This window comes from Neovison vison, chromosome 3 (assembly GCF_020171115.1).
Source record: "Neovison vison isolate M4711 chromosome 3, ASM_NN_V1, whole genome shotgun sequence".
Lineage (NCBI taxonomy): Eukaryota > Metazoa > Chordata > Mammalia > Carnivora > Mustelidae > Neogale > Neogale vison.
The window spans coordinates 67,164,828-67,191,933 of NC_058093.1; the positions used below are offsets into that span (position 1 = coordinate 67,164,828).

Sequence of the window (27,106 nt, forward strand, 5' to 3'; positions counted from 1 at the left end):
TTAAGTTTTTGAAAGCACTGCCTTGAAAACTGCTCCCCTAATTCAAGATCTGTTCTTTAAATGAGAGCAAAGTGGTGGGCTTCCCCATCTCAGAGGGAAAATGCCTCAAGTAGGTGACAGTGGAGCCTTAGGGGCTGGGACCAGAATTTCAGAGTGTCTCCAGGAAGGAGTAGCCTCTTCCAGTCCCCCTTTCCCATTCTCTCCAGACGCCTGGGTGCAGGAAGAGCCCATTGGTTTACAGCACATTGTCATCTAATTGCTTCAGTGCAGTGGAAAATGTTTCCCCTCTCTGTCCTCCATCAACGTCCCACTTACCCCCCCTCCTTGGCCTTTCTAACAACCCAGATAAACGATGCCTATTTCTCTTTCCAATGCCTTTTGAGGAGAGTGCTTTCTGGAGCCTCAGCCATGACTGTGCTAAGACTTGGGCTTCCTTGAGCCTGTGAACAGGCATTTTAAACCAGATTCAGCTGGAACTGCCGGGCACGTCATGCGACACTGGGCAATGAGAGTTACTTTAAATGCTGGTTCCAGAGGGGAAAGCAAGCATCATGGCCAGAGAGGTTCCAGCACACTCGGATACAATTTCAGATGGGAACCTATCAGAGGCTATTTAAACTTCTTTTAGAAACTTGACCCTACTTTATAACAAAACCAGATTTTTGTGTTTAAAACTGCCCCAGACTGAGCTTGAGGCCCCTGGGTGGCTCAGTCAGTTAAGCATCTGCCTTCAGCTAGGTTATGATCCCAGGGTCCGTGGATTGAGCCCCACATTTGGCTCCCTGCTGAGCAGGAAGCCTGTTTCCCTGTCCTCCCCAGTCATGCTAGCTTTTCTCGCTCATGCTCTCTGTCGCTATCTTTGTCTCTCTCTCCCTCTCACTCAAATAAATAAATCTTTTTTTGTTTTGTTTTTTTAAACTGCCTGAACTTTTAAATCTGTTTCAGGTAAAGCCTCATTCGGGTCTTTTCTAACTTCGAAAGGTTGGTTCCTTTAGCACTGTTAGTGAGTTGGCACTGACTGGGTGGTTGCAGTCATTTCCTGGAACTAGATTTCCAGAAGTATCTCTAGGTTTGCAGGACAGCTATATTTTAAATTTGGAAATGTCTCTCTTCATTCAATATTTTTTTACTATCTACTGTATGCTGAAGTGACCATGGTGAGGATGGGATTTAATTTGGGGCATCAGATTTCCCATCTCCAATACAGAGGGCGATGAAGCATGCTCTTCCTCAGAGAGATGCTGTTTGTATAAATCAGATACTCTGTGTAATGTCAACATATGCTGGGAGGGAGTTCTAGAAAATTCTAGTGTAATACAAAGAGTCAAAATCATTCTAAAATATGGCTGAGGATATACAGTGAAATAACCCATGTTTCTTGAAAGTGAAGATGATTACAGAAGATAGTTTTCATTCTGACAAAGCTGTGCATAAGCAGATTGTTGATTGTAAGCCAAACAGTAGAGGAAGGTCAAGGGAATGTACCATTGAAGGCAAAGGTCCACTTTGAATTAATAGAAGGAAATCAAGTACACTTTTGATCACTCCTCTCCTTTTATCTCTATTTGCCATTCTGCCTCGATTTTCTTGTTTCTTCACTCACTCCACTTCTGCCTCTTAGAAAGATTCCTGGTCACTTCACACAAAAGCTTACCTCCTCAAAATGTGAGAGAAGACATGTTCCAAACTATTCTTGGCCATTGGCCAGGAACCAGCTTCCTCTCTTTCTTATTGTTTTAAGTTGTATCATAGAAGAGTAAAGTAACATCTAGGTGAAAGCGTTAGCTGGTGTATCGACGCTTGAGATGAACTATGAGATACACAAGAGCTCCACTGCCTTCTAAATCTTTGTTTAATAGAAGACAGAGTGAGTACCTTCAGGTTCATGCAAGGAGTCCGGCCCAGTCTACCTGCACACTGCCTGGATTTCTCTAGCTCTCTGTAAGTGAAAAGTTGGGGCTGATTTCTGACAGCTATAGACTTAACATTTTGGAGGGAGGAAATGTTTGTAGGGACAAGTGTTGTCCTTTACTTTGGGAAAATGTGCCCTGTTTGTGACAGGATACATGCAGACACATGTAAGACATACAGAGCTCCTGAAGCTTGGTTTAAAGGAAATGGTGTATAACAGCGAGAAGGCCTGGCCTGTGCTTCAGGGTTTCTTCAAGAAATGGGCCCTGCTAAACCTCACTTGGGCACAAACAATAGAATTCTTGCCATGAAAAACTTAGAATGCAAAAGAATGTCCTTTGCTATGAAATCAAATTATTTTCCATGTTAGAATGAAATGCCCAGAGTGCTATTCACCTAATTCACAGAGAGGAAGTTGTGAAGAGCCAACATGGGCTTGAAGATTGTGACTGATATATTGACGGCATATATTGTGCTTAAGATGAAGCTTTGGTGCAGCAGTCTGCACCCCCAAGACCCAAGATTAAATTTTCAGAGGAAGTCCAGGAGTACTTCAACTTTGAATCTGCTTCTCCCTTCTGGACCTCATACAGAGCTCCAGAATCTGGCTATAAAGAGGTGCTGCCCGAAGTGGCATCTTTACCACCTCAACTTGTCAACTATACTCAACCTGACTGTGATCAATAATGCACTCAAGTTGCCTTTATTCTAGATCTTGAGATTTTTTTCACGTTTCTTTTTTTCATATGGAATCATGGTTATTTAGGCTATATCCACATAATAATAAAGAAACATTTAGGGACAAAATTAACTGCTCTGGCAAGAGTGATTGGACTTCTTTTCCTCAAAAGACTCCTGTGCGTGGAAAGACAGATTTTGTTTTCCCCCTTAACAGATGAAACAGAAGCACAGAGAATTTAAGTAAGTTGTCTCTCGTTATGTGTTATGTGAGCTTAAGAATTGGCTGGGCTCCTCAGTGGCTCAGTTGGGTGAGTGTCTGACTCTGTTTCAGCTGAGGTCATGATCTCATGGGTTGTGGGATCGAGCCCCATGCTCAGTGGGGAGCCGGCTTGAAGATTCTCTCCTTCTTTTCCTCCTCCTATGTGTGTTCACTCTGGTGCTCTCTCTCTTTCTCTCTATAATAAATCTTTAAAAAAGAAGAAGAAGAAGAAGAATTGGTGTCAAAGCCCTCTTCTCAGTCTTCACCCAGTGCTCTTTCCTGTAGACCACAATATGTCATTTGTTTCTGTCTTGGATATGGCACATGGATATAGGGTACCAGCCAAAGCTTTGGAAAGAGTTTCATATACCAACCTAAGCAAGTGGACTTTGGAATAAAAAAATTTTACTTTAACCAAAAAACCCCAAAAAACTCTGACCAAAAAATGGGCAGAGGACTTGACATACTAATAGCCAACAAACACATGAAAAGATGCTCAGCATCACTCATCATCAGGGAAATAGAAATCAAAACCACAATGAGATGTCACTATACATCTGTCAGAATGGCTAAAATCAAGAAGATAAAAAATAACAAGTATTGGTGAAATACATAGAGAAAAAGGAACCCAGGTCCAGTGCTGGTAGGAATATAATTATTGCAGCCACCATTGAAAACAGTATGGAACTTTCTCAAAAAATTAAAAATAGAAATACAATATGATCCATTAACTCCACTATTGGATAGCTTCCTGAAGAAAATGTTTTCATTTTCTTCAAACTCAAAAAGATATATGCACCCCTGTGTTTACTGCAACATTATTTTCAATAGTCAAGATATGGAAACAACCTAAGTGTCCCTTGATAGATGATCGGTTAAAGAAGAAGCAGTTCACATACACAATGGAATATTATACAGCCATAAAGAAGGATGAGATTTCTGCCATTTGCAACAACATGGATGGACCTAGAGGTCATTACGCTAAGTGAAACAAGTCAGACTGAGAAAGACAAAGACCATATAATTTCACTTATATATGGAATCTAAAAAAAAAACAAAACAAATGAATAAACAAAAAGTAGAATCAAATGTATAAATACAGAGAACAAACTGATGGTCGCCAGAGCAAAGCAGGACAGGAAGATGGACAAAATGGCTGAAGGGGAGTGGAGGATATAGGCTTCAGTTATGGAATTAATAAGTCATGAGAATAAAAGGTACAGCACAGGGCATATAGTCAGTGGTGTTGTAATAGCCTTGTATGGTAACAGATGGCAGCTACACTTGTATTGAGTATCGCGTGATGTACAGAGATGTTGAATCACTGTGTTGTACACCTGAAACTTATGTAATGTGTGTCAACTATACTTAAATTTTAAGAAAAAGGAAAGAACAACAAACAAAAAGCAATCAACTTGAAATCTCTGCTGTGCCATAATTTGCCATATGGTTTGAGGGAAAATTACTTAACTTCTGAGTTTTAGTTTCCTCACCTATAAAATGGAACTCCTAAAGGCCTAGTTTTCAGGACCATTGTGAAGGTGATTACAGATATTACGTGCAAAGCATGGTACCTGTCCTGTGGTAGATAGTCAGTAATTATTAGTTCCCTCTCTGCACCCCCTTCCTAAATATGAATTTTACAGGGAAATAAATCTCTCTGTATATTACTCTTCATGGATGAGCATAATAATAATATAACTTCAAACAGATTAAACAATTTCTCTTACTTTTGGAGAAAAAAAGTAGTACCTGCCAAATCTTAAATACAGTTACAGTAAAGCCTTTATAAAAGAGAATTTTCTGAATCTTAAGTCTTGCTTATCTAACAGAGGAAAACTAAAATACAATAATATCATATGAAAGATTTGAAGTGGTTTTGTTTTTGTTTTTGTTTTTTAAAAAAAACTGTGCTCCATCGTGCCAAGAGCTTGATTCATTTATGTAGATAAATTTTTCACTGGCCTCAAATGTGTTAAGATTTAGGTGGTATACTAATGACATCATTTTTCCCGTCCACTGGTTTGAGGCCCTTCTGCAACTTGTAATGTAAAATTCCAAGTTCCCCCCTCACCGCCTTTCATAAAGTCAGAAATTCTAAAATCCAGAAGTTAAATATCACCCAGATTTGCTGCCTGCTGGTGTGGAAAGCAAGTTGCCTTTCAGATGTCTAAGGAGTTGGAAGATCTCAGTGTGCATATCATGCTTAACCCACAGTGACGGGTGATTGGCAGCCTAACAGCTGAGCGACAGCCATTTGGCTAGAAGTTCAAACCCCAACACGAAGAGCCATAGCAGGATCATGGCTTGATTTGCTGTGGCCATGAAGTCTAAATCACCAAGCACAGAGGTGGAGGCAGAGGTGACAGCTGGTAGCCATTCTCATCAATAAAGTTGTGACGGTTGAGAGGTACAAGCAACCAGAGCCTGCTAATTTCATAGACTTCGAGCCAAGTACTTAGTGTCAAAACCAGCTATGGTCAATGATACAAATGGCTGTGAAGGGTCCCTCATCAACAGCAAGGCTCTCCCCACCAGACACTTCCCTCCTCGTGGGTTAGAAATGATTGGATCCTGCTTTCTGGGAACAGTCAATTTGAGGAGACTTTATCTTTTAATTTTTTTTATGTTCTGGTAATTTTTAAAAAGTCATATTTATTGAGGTATAATTTACATACAGTAAAACTCAAATGGTTTGATAAAATTGGTTGAACACAGTCAGGTAATCCCCTTCACAATCAAGAAAAAAGAAAATTTCCAAAAAGCTCTCTCCTGTCGTTCTGTGACCATCTCCCCACACCCTTAGCTCCCAGGGACCACTAATGGATTTTCTGTCCCTATAATTATGCCTTTCCCAAAATGTCATAGAAATGGAGTAATACAGTATGTAAACTGCATCTGGCTTCTTTCACTTGATATAATACTTTTATGATTCATCAGTATTGATGCATTTAAGAGTAATTTGTTCTTTTTTGTTGCTGCGCAGGTTTCTAGAGTATGGGTATACCACAGTTTTGCCAATTACTAGCTGAATGACCTTTGTTTCTAATTCTGGGTGACTATGAATAAAGCTGCTATATACATCTAGAACTTTATCTTTTTAGGGAAGATTTATAGGAAAGTAAATAACTTTGATTTATGGGAAACCAAAACTGTATAAGCTGGAATGATCATAGAGGTGGGAGTTATTTCCTTCTTAATTAACAAGCAGAAATACTTATTTTCCTAACATGCTGTATTTTTGCATAGCAATTCCTAGTTTATACAAGGCAGTTTCACTCACCTTATTTTTGTAATTATCTCTGAAACCCTGAGAAGTAGATTGGGAATCTTACCCCATTTTACAGATGGTGACTGAGAAACCTCCCTGCGGTACAGACTGCCTAACTCTTGATCTGGTGTCCTTTCCCCAAACATTCTCTGAACATCCTCTCTGTGCAGAACACTCTGCTAAATGCTTTTGGGGTGGTCACAAAAGCAACATAAAATTTATTTTTTCCCCATCAAGAGGGGACAGTCTGATGCTCTACATCATGTCAGCAGGCAAATGTAAATTAAAACAACAATATACTGTTACACACCTATTAGAAGGGCCAAAATCTGTAACAGTGACAGCATCAAATGCTGTCGTGGAACAGCAGGAACCTCATTCGTCACTGATGAGAATACCGAATAGTGGCGCTACTTTGGAAGACAGTGTGGCAGTTTCTTACAAAACTAAACATACTCTTACCATATGATCCAGTCTTCACGCTCTTTGGTATTTACCCAGAGGAGTTGAAAACTTATGTCCACACAAAAACCTGCACACAGATGTGTGAGGCATCTTTATTCGTAATTGCTAGAACTTGGAAGCGACCGGAATGTGCTTCAGTGGGTAAATGGATAAATAAACTGTAGTACATCCAGACGATGGAATAGTATTCAGTGCTAAAAAGAAATGAGCTCTCAAGCCACAAAGAGGCATGCAGGAAACATAAATGCATCTTACGAGGAGAGAGCCAGTCTGAAGAGACTACGAACTGCATGATTCCAACTATGTGGCATTCTAGGAAAAGCAAAACTGTGGAGACTGTACAGAGATCAATGGTTGCCACGATGTGGGAGGGGGTTAGTAGGCAGAGCCCAGAGGATTTTTTACAGCAGTGAAATTACTGTATGACACCAGGATGATGGATATATGTCATTATAATGTGTCCAGACCCATGTCATGTACAACATCAGGAGTGAACCATAATGTAAACTGTGGGTTTTGGGTAATTAAGAAGTGTCAGTGTAGGTCCATCGATTGTAGCAAATATGCCGTTCCAGTGGGAGGTATTGGCAGTGTCTGCATACGCGGGAGCAGGGAATATATGGGAAACCTCTGCAACTCCCTCTCAGTTTTGCTGAGAATCTAAAACTGCACTTAAAAATAAAATCTTTTAGAAAGGAGGTGGGAGAAACAGTCTCAAATGGAACCAGGACGGACACATCTGCCCCAGGCTTAAGAGGAATGCTAAGCTAGAGACAACTAACACAAGCACAAGAAACAAACAATCTATGAGGCTTGCTCTGGTCCTTTTCGGAAGCAGACCGGGCATAAATTATAAGAAGTAAATCCTACCCAAGGCTGCTGGGAGCCAGAAGAGAACAGTGACAATCCCTGGGTGCTTGAAGGCAAGGGGAATTCCCCAAACAGTGATGTTCCAGAGAAGACAAGAAACTGATCTTTAGGATAAAGAGTTCCCAAGTTAGAGAAAACAATTACCAGGCAAGACTTTCTTTGAACTCCGTCAAAGTTTGACCAGGATAATGACTGGCATTAAGTACGGGAGAATCAAAGTGGAGAATGTTCTCGTAGGCCTGGAATTACCAGAATTTTTTTATGTTGAGACCAGGGTTTCTGATGTGCTCTTGGGAAAAAAAAAAAAAAAATCTGTCAATGAGATTCTGTTCTTTAAAAAAATAATTTTACTTTCTCATTGCTGCTTTTGGTGGCATTTGCCTGTCAGACCTCCCACAAGTTGGCCTCTTTCTGTTCTGATAAGATGGCTGTTGACCAGCTGTCACTCCAGCCAGAAATGACATGGGCTCCTGCTGCAATTGGCCAGCAGTGGTGAGGAGGGGAAGGTTGGGCTTTTGTGCCTCATCTGTATGCGCCTCCTCTGCCAGATACAGTAGGCACCGTTTGCCAGACCCATTATGAGGCCAGAAAAGCTTACCCGGCCTAGATTTCCAACCAAGAAATCTACCTAGACAGTGCCCTTGCTGGAAACCTTGCCTCTGGGTCTGTCCTCCAAGCAGGTCATCAAATGCCAGTCCAGCCCAGAGCCTCCTCCCATAGCACCTGACCTGTGGGACCTTAGAGGCCCAGGCATGTGAAAGAAAGAAAGTCTGAATTCTTACTGCCACTTATAAAGGAAGAAATAAGAGTAGAGTTTAATGATTTTTAAAATGGCTACATAAATGGGGCTGTACCATGTAATATTTAAGAATTCAGTCTTTAGGGCAAAAATGCTAGGATTTGAATACTGGCTCTGCCACTCTCCAGCTGTGAGTGACTCTTGGCAAGTCATTTAACTGCTCTGGGCCTCTGTTTCCTTAACCATAAAACGGGGAAAATAGTGGCCTCTACCTTTTAGAGTTACTATGAGGATTAATGAGTTAATTTTTATAAAGGGCTTAGAACACTGCATGGAACGTAATAGCCTATACATCTTTGTTTGTTAAATGAAAATAACGGGACATTTCCCTAACTCCTGTTCTTAACATTCCCCCACCCCCCAACAAAATCAAGCTGAATACATGTACCTAATCTTTTTCTTCTGTTTCTTTTTTCTTAACATCTGTCAGCTTTACCTCTTCATGTCAGTTTCCTAGGGCTGCCATAACAAATTACCCCAACTTTGTAGCATAAAACAACAGAAACTTATTCTCTCACAGTTCAGGAGGCTGGAAGTCCAAAATCAGCAAGTTTGGTTTGTGTTGGACACTCTGAGGGAGAATTCTTTCCATACCTCTCTCCTAGCTTTCGGTAGTTCCTGACAATGTTTGGCATTCCTTGGCTTGTAGACCCATCACTCCATTCTTAGCTTTCATTATCACTGCATTCTGCTTGTGTCTGTGTCTTCACCTGGCCTTCTTATAAGGATACTAATCGTCGAACTTAAGACCCACCTTATTCCAGTGTGACCTCATCTTAAACTAATTACATCTACAAAGATCTTATTTCCAAGTAAGGTCACATTCTGAGGTTCTAGATAGATAGGAATATTGAGGGGACTCTAGTCTACCCAGCTCACCCTCTTAAAAATTTTAGGGTGTTTTTACATCTGTTACCTCTTTTTATTCTTACTCTCTGTATTAGTATGTAAGCTCCATGAGAGTAGGGACAGTATATTTTTAAGTATAGTCTGAGGCAGCCGGCATTGCTTAATGGGTTTGCTGGGCCACCTCAAGGGACTGGAGAGACATGTCGCCATCAGGCTGGGTGTGGGAAGGTGATATTTGAGGTAGGAGAGTCACTCAGAAGGAGAGAGAAGGACAGGATGGGGAAAAAAAAAATCCCATCCAAAGAAATAAAAACAGAAAAAGGTCAGAGATCCCAAATATTGTAATATGGTATATCTGGAAGTACTACCAACAAATTTGAAACAGCCAGAGTCAGAAAGAAGGTGCAGGATGAGAGAGAACAAGGTTTATTTATATCTCAGGTCAGAGGAAAAGGAGGGGCTGCCTAAGGATAAAGCCTGCAGCATATCTCCTCTGCAGGGATTAGGGGCCCTGCTACCAGTATGGTTTCTTCTAGAGCCAAGGGATCCAACTGGAAAGAACCAGCCCTCTTCAGATACCTGAGGTAGTCTGAAGTGGTAGAACATCTTCAACCGATCATGCCCTTGAGGGTCATGGACAGTGGACGAAGAGATGTGACCACCAGGACAGACCCTTCAGTATTTTTCCACTCAAGTCATGAGCTGTTTGGTGGAGAAGTATTTAGGTATTTATCAACATGAGCTAAACTGACTGGACAATGAAAAGCTGCAATTGTGAGCGTCCTCATCTTAGTGGAACATGTAGTTGATCTTTTTCATAACAGCATTATTGGTTGTCAACCCACAAACATCAGTGAACAGGACTACAGGATGAAAGGAAAGGATAGACATGAGTAAGGGGCAGAGGTGTGGAAGAAAGGAGTAGACCTTATCCCTCCTTTTACTTTCCTGGTGGTTCAACTGAAAAGGAAATAGGAAAACCATGCAGTTGTCCAACCAGAAGCCCTATCCTGGTACACTTAAGCTCTCTGTTTGACTAACACAATCATTGAGACAGAGCTTATCTGAATTATCAAGTCACCAATCTAGCAGGGAGTCCAGTCAGGACAGTTAACCACTTCCCCTATTTTCTACAATTAGGCCCTCTACAGCCACACTGTATTAAATCTTAAAAATAAGCCCCGGATCTGTTGGTGAGGTTTATCGTGTTGATGCCTAGAACTGTGAGACAAGTGTAGGTTTCCCTAGCCACACTGTGTCACCCACTTGGGTAGTGAATCCAGGTGTGGGAGCATAAGTTTGATAAATTCCTCCTTTGTTTCATTCCACAGGGCACCCTTCAGACCAAAGCAGTGATCTGCAGCCCACTGTCACAAGGGAAAGCAAGGGAGGTGTCCAGGATCAAGACCACCGTGAACCTAGTGACCACACAGGTGAGGTCATTAGAGTTTGGGGATGGGTGTCTTGTATTCAGAGACATTCCAGAGAAGGTTCCAGAGATGGTTCCAGAGATGGAAATGACCACCTGATATGGACTCTCTGTTTTTCTATAGGAGACAGCTGGTTAAATTCAGGGGCAGCCTTACAGAGGATCCCAATCGGTGATTTCACAAAAGGGAAAGAGGAGACAGAGATACTCTCAGCTTCCCTGCAGCTTCCCCCTCTGCCCAATGACCTGTTTACTGGGGAAACTGGTCTAGTTGTGGCTCTCCTTACCTATTGCCTCTCCTCAACTCCCCGTCTTAGAGTGGACATGGACACATTTCTCTCTGACCTACCTTGGTTCGGCTTCTCAAGGTCTTTCTATGACTGTCACATTGATACATGGATCTCAAACTATAAATGCAGAACATTTATGGTGGGGAGGAGCACCATGGACAAGAAATTAAAACTTGAGTACCTGGTCTAAGCCTCCCTCCATTAGTTAACACCATTATAAAATGAGAGCATTTGATGGACTAAACCAGTTTTTTTTTTAAACATTTAAAAAATACCAGAATCTTTCCTTTTTGCTGTTTGAAGTTTTTGGACTTCTGCTGAAAGAAGCTGTGATTTTCAAAAATATGGCCTTTAATGCCAATGCCAGCATTTTCTGAAACATAAAGATGAGTTGCTCTGAATTTCACAGTAGACTTTGCAGTTTATCTGCCAGGCCCAGTGAAGACTTTCTGGGCACTTCCCACTCCTTTGGAACCTGCCACCCAGCCTCTGTTTAGGAAATATAGAACTGGGACTTTATCTTGGAGCAGGGAAGTTAGGGAGTGGTAAGATGGGGAGCCCAGGGAGCAGCAGGGTTTCCTGAATTTGAGGAGACTTGGGGTTGGAGACAACGACACACTTTCCATTTTCAGAAACAGGATGCCTAGCAGTTACTGACTCATGGCCTTGACACTTTCTACGTAGCAAAAGTCACCAATAGGAGGTCTTCCAGTTGTAATCACCATGAAGGGTTTGGCCATTTGTTTGGCCAGACACAGCTTAACAAAACTTTGAACCCAAAAGTCTCCATGTGGGGCATACATTCTCTGGTTCACACAAACCCCACCACTTCCCACCCTCTTTGCCTGACAGTGCACACATTTATGTTACCTGGGATGCCCCAAAGGCATTTGAGTTTACACTGCCTGCTCCCATGTTTTCAGCCAAATGCCTTTCCATCTTATTCCAAAATGGTCCAGTGGAGAATTGGCTTGACTTTCCTAGGAAATATGAATGACTCATTGAGTTCAATCCAACTTTGGAAGGATTCAACTCCTTCAGAGAAGTCCCTCCTCAAACTGATTCATTTCATTGAACCGAAGCACTTAGGGATGTTCCTCTGAGGAAAAGAGACCCCATCTGGAGAAGCCTCTGTTGCCCCACCTGTATGCACCTCAGGTCGGCTATGCAAGCTCATCATTGAATTTTTTACCACCATCTCACTGCTCTTATTCCTTCACTTACTATCTTCACTTCGAGTGACCACCCTATTTTACCTTTCTGGTTCTCTCTGTATCTTTGTTTCTCCAATCTCCTTGTTCAGTAATTAATTTGCCAAAGAGATGCCAGCTGATTCCAACTTTCACCAGGACATACTTAAAAATATTTCACACTTTTGGGTTTGCTTTCTACTCAATAGTTTGGCCTCCTTCTTATTTAAGTTTATGTTCTTACTCTGACTCAAATCCTTCTCCCTGCTCTTCAAGCAAAGCTGGGGGATGGAGGAACAGACTTCATCTAAGCTTTATTAAGAATATTCTGAAAGTTTTCTGTTTGATTTTTATACTTCAAATAACTCCTAAAAATCAATATTTTGATGACTGAAGTGTAAATGAATAAGAAACATGGAGTAAGTTTTCCCTTTAATTACATGAACAGAAATTCTGTGGGGTTTTTTTGGAAACCCAGAAAAAGTAACTGGGAATATTTGCTAAGTTCCAGAGAAAGATGGCGAAGCTTCTTCTCTGGAGGCGGACGTAGCACCTTTCTCTTGAGAGTCTCAAACCAAAAGGGGCTTGGTGATCTTTTCTGGCTTTGCTCTTTCCTCTCTGAATTACTGTTAGGCTGTTACTCCTTCTCTTTATTCCGAAGATCTCAGATAGGTGGAGACAAGAGCAATCTCAGCTTTCCACCTGGGTGACACCATTTGGGCTTTGATCAGTGTGTGGTAGCTATTGGTTCTGCCAAATTGGGCCAGAGCACAGGGGTAAAGATTATTCCTGTCAACGTTCCTTCTTAATAAGGAAGCAGAGTTATTTGTGCCCTGAAGTAGGCTCCTCTTTCTCCTTTTAAAGTCAGTTCTTGCTTTTATGTTGCTTGTCACAGTATTGCAAGTGAGATTAGGCCAAACAGTGTTTTAGAATCTCCAGGAGGGGGAAACCTGCCTGATCCTCTCACTAGAGGAGTTGGTCAGTCAAGGGATGGCAGGGAAGGGAAGGAAGGGAATCAGTTAATGAAATTCTGGAAGGCTGCAGCTAATTTTCTTGATTTCTTTTGCTTCTTCTTTTAATGTTGTTGTTTCACTGTTTGGTCGTAATGTTTTTTTGTGTAATAATAAAAATATAATAATGTTCCACTTAAAATTTTATCTTTATTCTTTTGGTGTTTATGGCAATAATAATAACAATAACAGATGGTCTTATCTATCACTGATAGCTTGAAGAATTACATTTCTTTTACACATGAGATATTTATGTTTAAGGAACCAAACTAATAACACAGAATCAGAGCTTACCCTTCCCAGAATAGACAACATAAAACAATTGATTTATATATTTCTTTTTCTGTACTCTTTGTCATGCTGTATGTTCAATCATCATAACTTCAACCTTATAAGTTTTTTAAAGATTTATTTATTAGAGAGAGAGAGAGAGAGAGAGCCCCAGGATGGGGGAGGGGAAGAGTACAGGGAAAGGTAGAGAAGAGTCTTAAACAGACTCCCCACTGAGCACAGAGCTCGAGGTGGGTCTCCATCTCACAACCCCGAGATCATGACCTGAGCTGAAACCAAGAGTTGAATGCTTAACCAACTGCACCACCCAGGCACCGCCAACCTTATACATTTTATGCATCTTCTGTAGTATGTCACAGTTGCCAAGTTTACAGATATCTTCATGTTTATATTTTGGTTTGGCTGCTTTTAGATGACCTGAAATAAGGATAGCAAATAGATGCACTCTCTCCCCTATCCCAACTGATTAGTAGTGACTATGTGAAACTAATTCTCAGCCCTGGCCAAACAGTAAAATCATCCGGAGAGCTTCTTAAAATTAATGCAATCCTACCCCAGGACAATTTCAGAATCTCTAGGAGCTGGGTTTAGGCATATTTAAAATCTTCCCAGGTGATTTGAATATACAGCCCAGATTAAGGATCATTGATCTGGAGCAGTGTCTGTCAAACTTCAGCATGGATCCGGATCACCTTGAGGGCCTATTAAAAACAGGTTGCCAGAGGAGGTTTGTGGTCAAGATGGCGGAGAAGTAGCAGACTGAGACTATATCAGGTAGCAGGAGATCAGCTAGATAGCTTATTAATCCATTGCGAATACCTGTAAATCCAACAAGAGACTGAAGAGAAGAACAGCAATAATTCTTTCTAAAAGGTAGGACCGGGGGAGAAGTGAATCCAAAGCCACGGGAAGATAGACCGGGGGGGAGGGGCCGGCTCCCGGTTAGCAACGGAGCAATGGAGCACAAAATCAGGACTTTTAAAAGTCTGCTCCATTGAGGGATATCGCTCCAGAGGCTAAACTGGGGTGATGCCCACGCGGGGTCAGCTTGGCCCCAGGTCCCGTGGGATCACAGAAGGATTGGGGGTGTCTGAGTGTCACAGAGCTCGCAGGTATTATAGCAAGGAAGCCAGCTACAGAGACAGAGCCGAGGAGTGAGCACCGGAGTGATTGAATGCTTGTCTCTGAGGGCGCACTGAGGAGTGGGGCCCCGAGCTCTCGGCTCATGTGGGCTGGAGACTGGGAGGCCGCCATTTTCATTCCCGTCCAACGGAACTCTATGGAAAGCATTCCCGGAACAAGAGCTCCTGAAAGCAAACTAGAGCGGATTACTTAGCCTGGCCCCTGGTAAGGGCGGCGCAATTCCGCCTGGGGCAAAGACACTGGAGAATCACTACAACAGGCCCCTCTTCCAGAAGATCAACAAGAAATCCAGCCAAGACCAAGTTAACATACAAAGGAGAACAGCAGAATTTCAGAGGAGGAGAAAGCAAAGCATGGAATTCATGGCTTTCTCCCCATGATTCCTTAGTCTTGCAGTTAATTTAATTTTTTTTAACTATATTTTTTTCTTCTTCTAAATTTTTTTTAACTTTTACCCTTTCCTCTTTTAACGTTTTTAACTAGTTTATCTTAACAATACCTTTCATTAAAAAAAAATCTTTTTTGAACCTTTATGATTATAGTCATATTTTATCCTTCGTTATATCTAACTTTATTTTTTGTATACACATAGGGTTTTTTCTTCTAAAAAGTCTGGGGTACAGCTTCTTCTAATAGGTCAAAATATGCCCTAAATCTAGCTCTGGGTCTGTTCTAATCTCCAGCCTGAGCAAAATCTTTCCGCTTTCTTTTTCTTTATTCTCCCAACCAACTTACTTTATCAACTCCTTTTTTAGAAATTAAAAAAAAATTTTTTTTCATCTTTATAGGCATATTCCATCCCTTCATTGTGTTTACCCTTATATATGTTTTTCATTCTTTAAAATTTTGGGAGGTAGTTTCTTCTAAGAGACCAAAATACTCCCAAAATTAAGTGGGTGACCCTGTTCTAGTCACCAGTCTAATATATATTTTTTCTTTTTTATATTTTTAAAATTTGTTTTCTTTTTTTTTTTTTTTTAATCCTTTTTTCTGAACTTCTTTTTATCCCCTTTCCCCCTTTCTCCACCCCCCTCCCCATGATTTGGGGTCTCTTCTGATTTGGCTAAAGTGCATTTTCTTGGGGTCTTTGCCACCCTTTTAGTATTTTATTTGCTCCTTCATATATTCTTATCTGGACAAAATGACAAGGCGGAAAAACTCACCACAAAAAACCGAACAAGAGGCAATACCAAAGGCTAGGGACCTAATCAATACAGACATCGGTAATATGTCAGATCTAGAGTTCAGAATGTGATTCTCAAGGTTCTAGCCGGGTTCGAAAAAGGCTTGGAAGATATTAGAGAAACCCTCTCTGGAGAGATAAAAGCCCTTTCTGGAGAAATAAAAGAACTTAAATCTAACCAAGTTGAAATAAAAAAAGCTATTAATGAGGTGCAATTAAAAATGGAGGCTCTTACTGCTAGGATAAATGAGGCAGAAGAAAGAATTAGTGATATAGAAGACCAAATGACAGAGAATAAAGAAGCCGAGCAAAAGAGAGACAAACAAATACTGGACCACGAGGGGAGAATTCGAGAGAGAAGTGACACCATAAGATGAAACAATATTAGAATAATTGGGATTCCAGAAGAAGAAGAAAGAGAGAGGGGAGCAGAAGGTATGTTGGAGAGGATTATTTAAAGATTTTTTTTTTTTACTTTTTATTTATTTGTCATAGAGAGAGAAGCGAGAGCAAGCACAGGCAGACAGAGTGGCAGACAGAAGCAGAGGGAGAAGCAGGCTCCCTGCCAAGCAGAAGGTATATTGGAGAGAATTATTGTAGAGAATTTCCATAATATGGCAAAGGGAACAAGCATCAAAATCCAGGAGGTGCAGAGAACCCCCCTCAAAATCAGTGAGAATAGGTCCACACCGCCTCACCTAATAGTAAAATTTACAAGTCTTAGCAACAAAGAGAAAATCCTGAAAGCAGCCCTGGAAAAGAAGTCTGTAACATACAATGGTAAAAATATTAGATCAGCAGCAGACTTATCCACAGAGACCTGGCAGGCCAGAGAGAACTGGCATGATATATTCAGAGCACTAAACGAGAAAGCCAAGAATACTATATCCAGCTAGGCTATCACTGAAAATAGAAGGAGAGATAAAAAGCTTCCAGGACAAACAAAAACTGAAAAAATTTGCAAACACCAAACCAGCTCTATAGGAAATATTGAAAGGGGTCCTCTAAGCGAAGAGAGACCCTAAAAGTAGTAGATCAGAAAGGACAGTAACAGTCACCTTACAGGCAATACAATGGCACTAAACTCATATCTCTCAATAATTACCCTGAATGTAAATTGGCTAAATGCTCCAATCAAAAGACACACAGGGTATCAGAATGGATAAAAAAAACAAAACCCATCAATATGCTGCCTACAAGAAACTCATTTTAGACCTGAAGACACCTCCAGATTTAAAGTGAGGAAATGGAAAACCATTTACCATGCTAATGGACATCAGAAGGCTGGGGTGGCAATCCTTATATCAGATCAATTAGACTTTAAGCCAAAGACTATAAAAAGAGATGAGGAAGGACACTATATCATACTCAAAGGGTCTGTACAACAAGAAGATCTAACAATTTTAAATATCTATGCCCATAATATGGGAGCAGCCAACTATAGAAACCAATTAATAACAAAATCAAAGAAACACATCGACAATAATACAATAATAGTAGGGGACTTTAACACTCCCCTCACTGAAATGGACAGATCATCCAAGCAAAAGATCAACAAGGAAATAAAGGCCTTAAATGACACACTGGACCAAAGGGACATCACAGATATATTCAGAACATTTCATCCCAGAGCAACAGAATACACATTCTTCTCTAGTGCACATGGAACATTCTCCAGAATAGATCACATCCTGGGTCATAAATCAGGTCTCAGCTGGTATCAAAACATTGGGATCATTCCCTGCATATTTTCAGACCACAATGCTCTAAAGCTAGAACTCAATCACAAGAGGAAATTTGGAACGAACCCAAATACATGGAGACTAAACAGCATCCTTCTAAAGAATGATGGGTCAACCAGGAAATTAAGGAAGAATTGAAAAAAATCATGGAAACAGATGATAATGAAAACACAACTGTTCAAAATCTGTGGGACACAGCAAAGGCAGTCCTGAGAGGAAAATACATAGCAGTACAAGCCTTTCTCAAGAAACAAGAAAGGTCTCAAATACACAACCTAACCCTAGACCTAAACAAGCCAGAGAAAGAACAACAAAGAAAGCCTAAACCCAGCAGGAGAAGAGAAATCATAAAGACCAGAGCAGAAATCAATGAAATAGAAACCAAAAAAACACAATAGAACAAATCAACGAAACTAGGAGCTGGTTCTTTGAAAGAATTAATAAGATTGATAAACCCCTGGCCAGACTTATCAAAAAGAAAAGAGAAAGGACCCAAATAAATAAAATCATGAATGAAAGAGGAGAGATCACAACCAACACCCAAAGAAATAGAAATAATTATAAGAACATACTATGAGCAACTCTACGCCAACAAATTTGACAATCTGGAAGAAATGGATGCATTCCTGGAGACATATAAACTACCACAACTGAACCAGGAAGAAATAGAAAACCTGAACAGACCTATAAGCAGTAAGGAGATTGAAACAGTCATCAGAAATCTCCAAACAAAAAAAGCCCAGGGCCAGACGGCTTCCCAGGGGAATTCTACCAAACATTTAAAGAGGAATAATACCTCTTTCAGTTCTCCTGAAACTGTTCCAAAAAATAGAAATGAAAGGAAAACTTCCAAACTCATTTTATGAGGCCAGCATCACCTTGATCCCAAAACCAGACAAGGATCCCATCAAAAAAGAGAATTACAGACCAATATCCTTGATGAACACAGATGCAAAAATTCTCACCAAAATACTCTCAATGGGATCCAACAGTACATTAAAAAGATTATTGACCACGACCAAGTGGGATTTATTCCAGGGCTGCAAGGTTGGTTCAACATCCGCAAATCAATCAATGTGATATAATACATTAATAAAAGAAAGAACAAGAACCATATGATACTCTCAATAGATGCTGAAAAAGCATTTGACAAAGTACAGCATCCCTTCCTGATCAAAACTCTTCAAAGTGTAGGGATAGAGGGCACATACCTCAATATCATCAAAGCCATCTATGAAAAACCCACCGCAAATAACATTCTCAATGGAGAAAAACTGAAAGCTTTTTCGCTAAGGTCAGGAACACGGCAGGGATGTCCATTATCACCACTGCTATTCAACATAGTCCTAGAAGTCCTAGCCTCAGCAATCAGACAACAAAAAGAAATTAAAGGCATCCAAATTGGCAAAGAAGAAGTCAAACTATCACTTTTTGCAGATGATATGATACTCTATGTGGAAAACCAAAAAGACTCCACACCAAAGCTGCTAGAACTTGTACAGGAATTCAGTAAAGTGTCAGGATATAAAATCAATGCACAGAAATCAGTGGCATTTCTCTACAACAACAAGACAGAAGAAAGAGAAATTAAAGAGTCAATCCCATTTACAGTTGCACCCAAAACCATAAGATACCTAGGAATAAACCTAACCAAAGAGGCAAAGAATCTATACTTAGAAAATTATAAAGTACTCATGAAAGAAATTGAGGAAGACACAAGGAAATGGAAAAATGTTCCATGCTCCTGGATTGGAAGAATAAATATTGTGAAAGTGTCTATGCTACCTAAAGCAATCTACACATTTAATGCAATCCCTATCAAAATCCTATCCATTTTTTTCAAAGAAATGGAACAAATAATCCTAAAATTTATACAGAACCAGAAAAGACCTCGAATAGCTAAAGGAATATTGAAAAAGAAAGCCAAAGTTGGTGGCATCACAATTCCAGACTTCAAGCTCTATTACAAAGCTGTCATCATCAAGACAGTATGGAACTGGCACAAAAACAGACACATAGACCAACGGAACAGAATAGAGAGCCCAGAAATACACCCTCAACTCTATGGTCAACTAATCTTTGACAAAGCAGGAAAGAATGTCCAATGGAAAAAAGACAGTCTGTTCAACAAATGGTGTTGGGAAAATTGGACAGCCACATGCAGAAAAATGAAATTGGACAATTTCCTTATACCACACACGAAAATAGACTCAAAATGGATGAAGGACCTCAATGTGAGAAAGGAATCCATCAAAATCCTTGAGGAGAACACAGGCAGCAACCTCTTTGACCTCAGCCGCAGCAACTTCTTCCTGGGAACATCGCCAAAGGCAAGGGAAGCAAGGGAAAAAATGAACTGTTGGGATTTCATCAAGATCAAAAACTTTTGCACAGCAAAGGAAACAGTTAACAAAACCAAAAGACAACTGACAGAATGGGAGAAGATATTTGCAAATGACATATCAGTTAAAGGGCTAGTGTCCAGAATCTATAAAGAGCTTAGCAAACTCAACACCCAAAGAACAAATAATCCAATCAAGAAAAGGGCAGAGGACATGAACAGACATTTCTGCAAAGAAAACATCCAGATGGCCAACAGACACATGAAAAAGTGCTCCACATCACTCGGCATCAGGGAAATACAAATAAAAACCACAATGAGATACCACCTCATACCAGTCAGAATGGCCAAAATTAACAAGTCAGGAAATGACAGATGCTGGCGAGGATGTGGAGAAAGGGGAACCCTCCTACACTATTGGTGGGAATGCAAGCTGGTGCAGCCACTCTGGAAAAGAGCATGGAGGTTCCTCAAAAAGTTGAAAATAGAGCTACCCTATGACCCAGCAATTACACTACTGGGTATTTACCATAAAGATACAAATGTAGAAATCCGAAGGGGCACGTGCACCCGAATGTTTATAGCAGTAATATCCACAATAGCCAAACTATGGAAAGAACGTAGATGTCCATCAACAGATGAATGGATAAAGAAGATGTGGTATATATACACAATGGAATACTATGCAGCCATCAAAAGAAATGAAATCTTGCCATTTGCGACAACGTGGATGGAACTAGAGGGTATTATGCTTAGCAAAGTAAGTCAGTCGGAGAAAGACAACTATCATATGATCTCCCTGATATGAGGAAGTGGAGGTGCAACATGGGGGTTTTGGGAGCTAGGAAAAGAATAAATGAAATAAGATGGGATTGGGAGGGAGACAAACTGTAAGTGACTCCTAATCTCACTAAAGAAACTGAGGGTTGCTGGGGGAAGGGGGGCTGGGAGAGAGGGGGTGGGGTTTTGGACATTGGGACGGTTATGTGCTATGGTGAGCACTGTGAAGTGTGTAAACCTGTCAATTCACAGACCTGTACCCCTGGGGATAAAAATACATTATATGTTTATAAAAAAATTTAAAATTTTAATAAAATTTTTAAAAAAACAACAGGTTTCCAGCTGCCACCACTGGACATTCTAATTCACTAGGTCTTGGGTGAGGTCCAAGAATGTGCATTTCTAACAAGTTTCTAAGTGAAGTTGATGATTCCTTTGTTGTCCTCATGAAGTCATGACCATGTGGCACCTGCACCAGGGGAACCTCTGATGTAAAGCCTGTTAAAAAGGAACTTGAGGGGCACCCAGGTGGCTCAGTCAGTTAAGTGTCTGTCTTCAGCTAAGGTCATGATCTGGGGTCCTAATCCAGGTCTCTGTTCAGCGGGGATCCTGATTTTCCCTCCCCTCTGCCTGCCATTCCCCCTACTTATGTGCGCGTGCTCTCTCTCTCTCTGTCAAATAAATAAATAAAATCTTTAAAACAAAACAAAACAGAAGGAGAAGGGATTTGAAGCTGGAGAGCGTAGGTGGCTCAGTTATTTGAGTATCCAACTCGGGATTTTGGCTCTGATCATGATCTCATGGGTTGTGAGATCAAACCACACATCAAACCCACCCCCTCCCATGGGCTCTGCACTCAGTGGGGAGGCTGCTTGGGACTCTCTCTCTCTCTCCCTGTCTTTCCCCCTACTCAAGTAAGCTTACACTCACTCAAATAAATAAATAAATCTTTAAAAAAAAAAAGGAACTTGAACCTGAAAGAGGGGCATGATTGATTAGATATGGCTAGGCACCCATGGTCACAGAAAGGAGAAACTGTATTTGTTACTCCCACTCTTGAGAAATTTATCAGTGAATTGCCCTCCTTCACAGTGTAGAAATGGATGACTCCAGAAGTGATTCCCTAGTTACAGTCTGTCCTATCCACATTGGGACAGTCCATTCCCCGATGAACATTCTGCATCAGCACCAGCCCCACCCTGCCTAGCTGGAACTGGAAACTGGCCTGCTGTCTAGCCCACTGCCATTCCAACTCCTACATACCACCGTGGCAGTTGAGCTCTCCTGGGGGCTTCTAATCTCTGTCCACCACCTCTATCTCTTGGAGAAAGGTAGCTTGTTTTCCTGTACCTGTGGATTATTTTACCGAGTTTGCTGGCTGGGATCACAGAGCAGGTCAGTCTTGATGATGTGTGTAGACAAAGGCTGTAGAACAGCAAGAGGGCAGGGAGAGAGGTGCTGTGGAGTATGGATAGGCACTAAAGCCTAACCCTGCCTCTGAACCTAGCCATAGATCTCTAAGTTTTTTGTCTGTTTTCTTGTTTGTTTTCTGCCCATTCTGAGGGGCTCCCATAGATCATAAAAGAAGTCCACAAACAGAATTCAACAGTGGCCATGCAGAGACTTCAAGCAACTCTCCTGTTGTCACTGAGAAAAATCGGTGAGTCATATCCATACTGTTCTTAGTCTTATACTTAGGTGCTCTGTGCCCAAGGACACTGAAACAGAAGTATTTCTGACAATGTGTTATATTGAAGAGTTGGAGAGAGTAGAGCCAAAAAGTGTTTTTTATCAGATTCTCCCAGGTCAGAGGTCATTCCTCTGTGGGCAAAAAGTCTTTACTCTGCAGGGCAACCTGGACAAAATCCTGCTTTTGGGGTTCTCTTCATAGTAAAGCAGGTGCTTGGCCTCATTCAGTTAAAGTGATTTTTCTCAAGTGGGGACAGTTTTGCCCCTCTTTCCTCTGGGACATTTGGCAGTGTCTGGAGATATTTTTGTTGTCACAGCCTCGGGGAGGAGTTGTGCTGATGTCATCTGGTGAGCAGAGGCCAGGGGTACTGCTGAACATCCCACCCTGCACACCACAGCCCCCTCACAACTAAGAATTGTCTAGCCCAAAGTAGTCCAAGGTGGGAAAACCTTGAGTTTTAGATAAAGCAAAAAGGGAGTATAATTGCCCGTTTACCCACAATTTCTAGTTAAATATAACTCAAAATAAGTAGAGCATTATAGCTCATCTTCATGGTACACAGGACCTGCTCGGGTCTGCAGAGGACAATATCCATGGCTAAATGTAGGCTCAGGTCACTTTAAGTCAGCCCAGGCCAGGCCAGGACATCAAGCACGGGAGACTCTAGGAACACCCAGGCTTCCAGTTCTTCAGGGATATCTCCATAACCTACCTTTTCCCAGAAAATGTTTTTAGGTTCTGTCATATGTGTCATCAGGAAGAGGATGCAAGTACAGGAAAGAGCAGACTGTGGCAAAGGGAAGGTCTAACTAGCATGAAGCTTGCCTTTCATATTTTCCTCTAAATCAGTTGTAGGGACTTGTTCATTAAAAATTTACGCCAGGATTTGGAGAAAGAAGCAGATCATTAGAAACTTCTGTGCATCTTTTCACTTGGAAAAAGAAGTGGTTTTGATATGTAATTTGAAAAAATATTTCTTAGTTTTTTGAGATTTCTTATTAATATTTTTGAGACTTGACAAATTACATTATCAATACTTCTCTAGTGGTCTCAAGCTGTTGTTGGACTGCTTATAAAGTAGACTAGTTTCCCAATAAAACAGCTCATTCAAGGGCACTTGAGGAAATATTATAGGCCTGTCACCTCATACTAGAATAACAAAGTTTAGAATTTCTGATGCAGCAGGAAGACCACTAACCTTTGCAGATGGAAGACTTGGGTTCTGGTCCTAGTGCCATTTTCCAGCGCTTTGACCTTGGATGACTCAGTGACCCTGTTTGGTAAATGGCTCTGGCTCCAGCCCAGGCCTGACCCCGCTCAACCTCAGCTGGTGGCTGACTTTGCACAGTATCAGGGTAGTGCTGTGAGCAACTTCAACTTGGTTTCCTGAATCTCAGAATCTCTCTTTCTCTTCAGCTGCTCTTCCTTCCTTTGCTGTTATCAAAAGACTACAGGTCTTTTCCTTGAACAGGCTAACTAATGCCTTCATTTGTGGTCCTTTCCTCCAGGCCCTGGAGGACACACTCGCTTCCACAGCTTTCATTCTCTCCTGTCTTTTCCTTTTGCTTATACCTTTCCACATCCTACAAAAGAGGCTACTCTTAGCCCTGGCCTCCCTCTTACTTTTACTATCAGACTGTCTTAGACTGATATCCAGGTCATCTACTTCATTCCCTCACTTATCCCTCCCTTTTTGATCCCAAAATCTGATCTGTGCCCTCCCCATGTTTCTACAACTGCTCTTGGGAATTTCAGCTCCCAGTGGCTAGAACCTCATCTTCATCAGGCTCAACAGCATCCATTCCATGGGCCGTGCTGGCTTTAGGTTGCCCTCTTCCTTGGGTGTCTGTGGACCTGGGGACTTCAAGCTCTTCCTCTAGGATACCCTGGTCTCTGTCTTCTCTGGCTCCATTCTCCTCCTCCACCCACCATTAAATGAGGCAGTTCTCCAGGTCCTTGACTTTCTTCTCTGCTCTTCACCTGGGTGATATCCTCTCTCACTGGTGTGTTCTGATATCAACTCTTAGCTCAGGGAGCATAGTTCTCTGGTCTCTGTTCTGAACCCCTTACTCCCATGCCCAACCCTGCTGGCCATGTGTTTCTGACTTACACACCAGGGCTTTGGCAGAAAAGTCCTCAGCAAAGCACCTTTTGTGCCCGACCCTCCCACTGTGGTGAGTTGCACAGACACTCTCAGCGGACTGGCAGTCAGTCAGTTTTTCTTTCTGGCAGTCATTTTTGATCCCTGCCTCTCACGCATCTCCACCTCCACTCATTTTCTTAGAGTCCTTCCCTGGGCCGGGCCTGCCATTATCTCATCCCCTCTGTCTCTTGTTTCTTGTCTTTATAGAGCAGCTTTTATTTCTGACACCTGATCAATTGTCCTTAAGCATATTCTGACTTTTCAAAGAACTTTAATGGCTTCCCATTTTAGACCAAAAGAGGTTCAGACTTCTCCGTGTGCCGTATCCAGCCTCTTTCTGTCTTGCTGGACTTTGTCTTCCAGACTCACCTCCACCTTGTCCCAGTATGCACCCTGTGCGGTCAAACTTACTGTTTGACCAATGCATCTACCTCTCTTCTCTCTGCTCATGCCTTTCTGTTCAGCTCTTACCAATCTCATCAAGATACGTTGTCGTAGCCCTTTCCTCCATGATGACCTCAATGCTCATCAATGCTCCTTGAACCTTTGTAGTCCATTTTAACAGAACTACTCAAAATCCTGGTTCGAGACAAAATAGTGAACTTTTATCAGAATGTAAATCAACCCACAGCTTTCCTCATCAAGAAAGTTTGCTATGTAAAAAATATCAGTTCAGCTAAATAATGTACTTGGTGATAAGTTGATTTACATTCTGGCACAAACTCCTTAGGATGTTGTGAGCAGTAATAGCTCACAGTCAGGGCTCTGGTGATAAACAGACCATGCTTTGGTTTATTGATCTCTGTCGCTTTTCACGTATTGCCTGGTGTTGTGGTTGACTGTATGCTAGCAGGTCAACTTCTCAAAGGTGAGGGCTGAATCTTACTTCTCCCTGTTTCCAGTATGTGCAGCAGGTACTCAGTAAGTCTCTTGACTTCCAACACCCCTCCTAAGGCTCAGATTTTTATGAAAGAAGTGTTCTTCTTTTTCCATCGTTGGGTGGTGGCAGCAACAATAGGATACCGAATAACTCATCAGCTAGGACATGCCTGCCCCAGGAGCTAGAAGTCTCATTTTGCCCTCTGTGCTTGCTGATCACCTGAATGCCCTGTGAATCAACCCAATGGTTGACAGGAAGGAAGCCAAGGGGAAGGAGATGCCAGGGGAAGGAATGGGCAGAGTAAGAAGAAAGCTAAATCATGCCAATGTTGATGTTCTTAGCAGCAAATAACAGACCCTCCAAGCAGTATACTTAAGAATCCCTCAGGATAGAGGTCTAAACACAAAACTTCCAGTGCTGGTTTAGCTGCTTCGGGGATGTCATTTAAGACATGGGCCCTCTTCATCTCTCGGCTACTTTCAGTGCATCAGCAGTGCTCCCACTTAGGGTCACAAGGTGGCTGAAGCAGCGCTAAGCATTACCTCCTCACTGGGCAATGTCCAAAGAGGAAGGAAGGGCTGGATGGGAAGGAGGCTTTCTTCAGGAGTCTGTCTCTGTTTCCCAGAAGTCCCTAGGACACCACTTGCATCCCACTGGTCAGCGATTGGCAGTTTGCCGGGTTGGCCCTGCCAGGGAGCTGCAGGGCAAGCTGGGAATGTGAGGATGGGCGTTTGCAGCTTTGTAAGAGAACATGCCGGAAGAGTCCTGGAGGGGTAGTGTAGGGAGCAGATAGGTACCAGGGAAAGATAAAGGGCAGGCAGAATCAGAGGGAGGAGTTCATAAGGAAGACCCAAACAAGACAAGAAATATTGCCGGGAATAAAAACAACATAATCATTCAGATTCACTCAACATTTTTTGTGAGTCCAGATCTTTTCCCACAGTGATCTCACGTTTTTCTCATTCTTGCCTTTCTGGTGGTATCACTGACTCCATGTTACTGATAAGTAAACCAAACAGGGAGGGCTAAGATGAGTAGGTCCCACATGCTGGTCCAGAGACCAGTGCTGAGTTGTATGTATCAGATTTACCTACTCCTGCCCCTAATCAGCTCGTCAGGAGGGTCACCCAGTGTCACACAGAGAATAAATGCAGGTCTGGGTTTGAAATCAGAACTTCTCTCTCCATCACTAAAAACAACTAACATTTGACACTTACTAACAAATTCCTGGGCACTGTACTAAGTGTTCTACATATATTACCTTATTTAATCCTCATGTAACTACCAGATGAAAGAGGTCCACATTTTATAATTTCTGACATCAAGTTATTATAAGTCATTTGCTCTCTGGTGGCGGAGTCTGGAGAAGCCCTGCAGAAATGGCACCTTGAAGGGGAAAGAAAAGAAGGAAGAACAGGTCCTCAGCCTTGGACCTCAGGTAGCTAACAGAGAAAATGAGTGTGGTATCTGCCACATCTTTGTGTCCTTCAGTGACACTTCTGTCCATGTCACCGATCTTTCTGACAAGGAAACCATCTGCCATGTGACTGGTAGGATGAAGGTGAAGGCTAACCCAGATGAGTCCTCTCCCTAGGCTGCCATGTTGGCTGTCCAGGGTGTAACCCAGAGGGTCACATCTCTGGGCATCACTGCCCTCTACATCAAACTCCAGGTCACAGGAGGAAACAGAACCCAAACCCCAGGACCCAAGGCCCAGTCAGCCCTCAGAGCCCTTGCTTGTTCAGGAGTAAAGGTCAGGTGGGTTGAGAATGTCAATCTCACCACCCCACCCCATCCCCCCACAACATCTGCAGGAAGCAGGGTTGCCGTGGTCACTGTCTATGAACAGGATTCCTCAAATTAATGTTTTCTGTTAATCAGTTGCCTTT

At 41.8% G+C, this 27,106-nt stretch overlaps 1 protein-coding gene across 1 annotated transcript in view; it reads left to right on the forward strand.

Moving 5' to 3' along the window:
• The window catches only part of LOC122903514 (myosin-IIIb-like), a 157,978-nt gene that overhangs the window by 17,581 nt on the left and 113,291 nt on the right, over positions 1-27,106 (forward strand). Inside the window, exons 4-5 of the mRNA XM_044244364.1 lie at positions 10,437-10,538; positions 22,080-22,164. Coding sequence (XP_044100299.1) covers positions 10,437-10,538; positions 22,080-22,164 — 187 coding nt within the window. The remainder of the gene's footprint in view (positions 1-10,436; positions 10,539-22,079; positions 22,165-27,106) is intronic.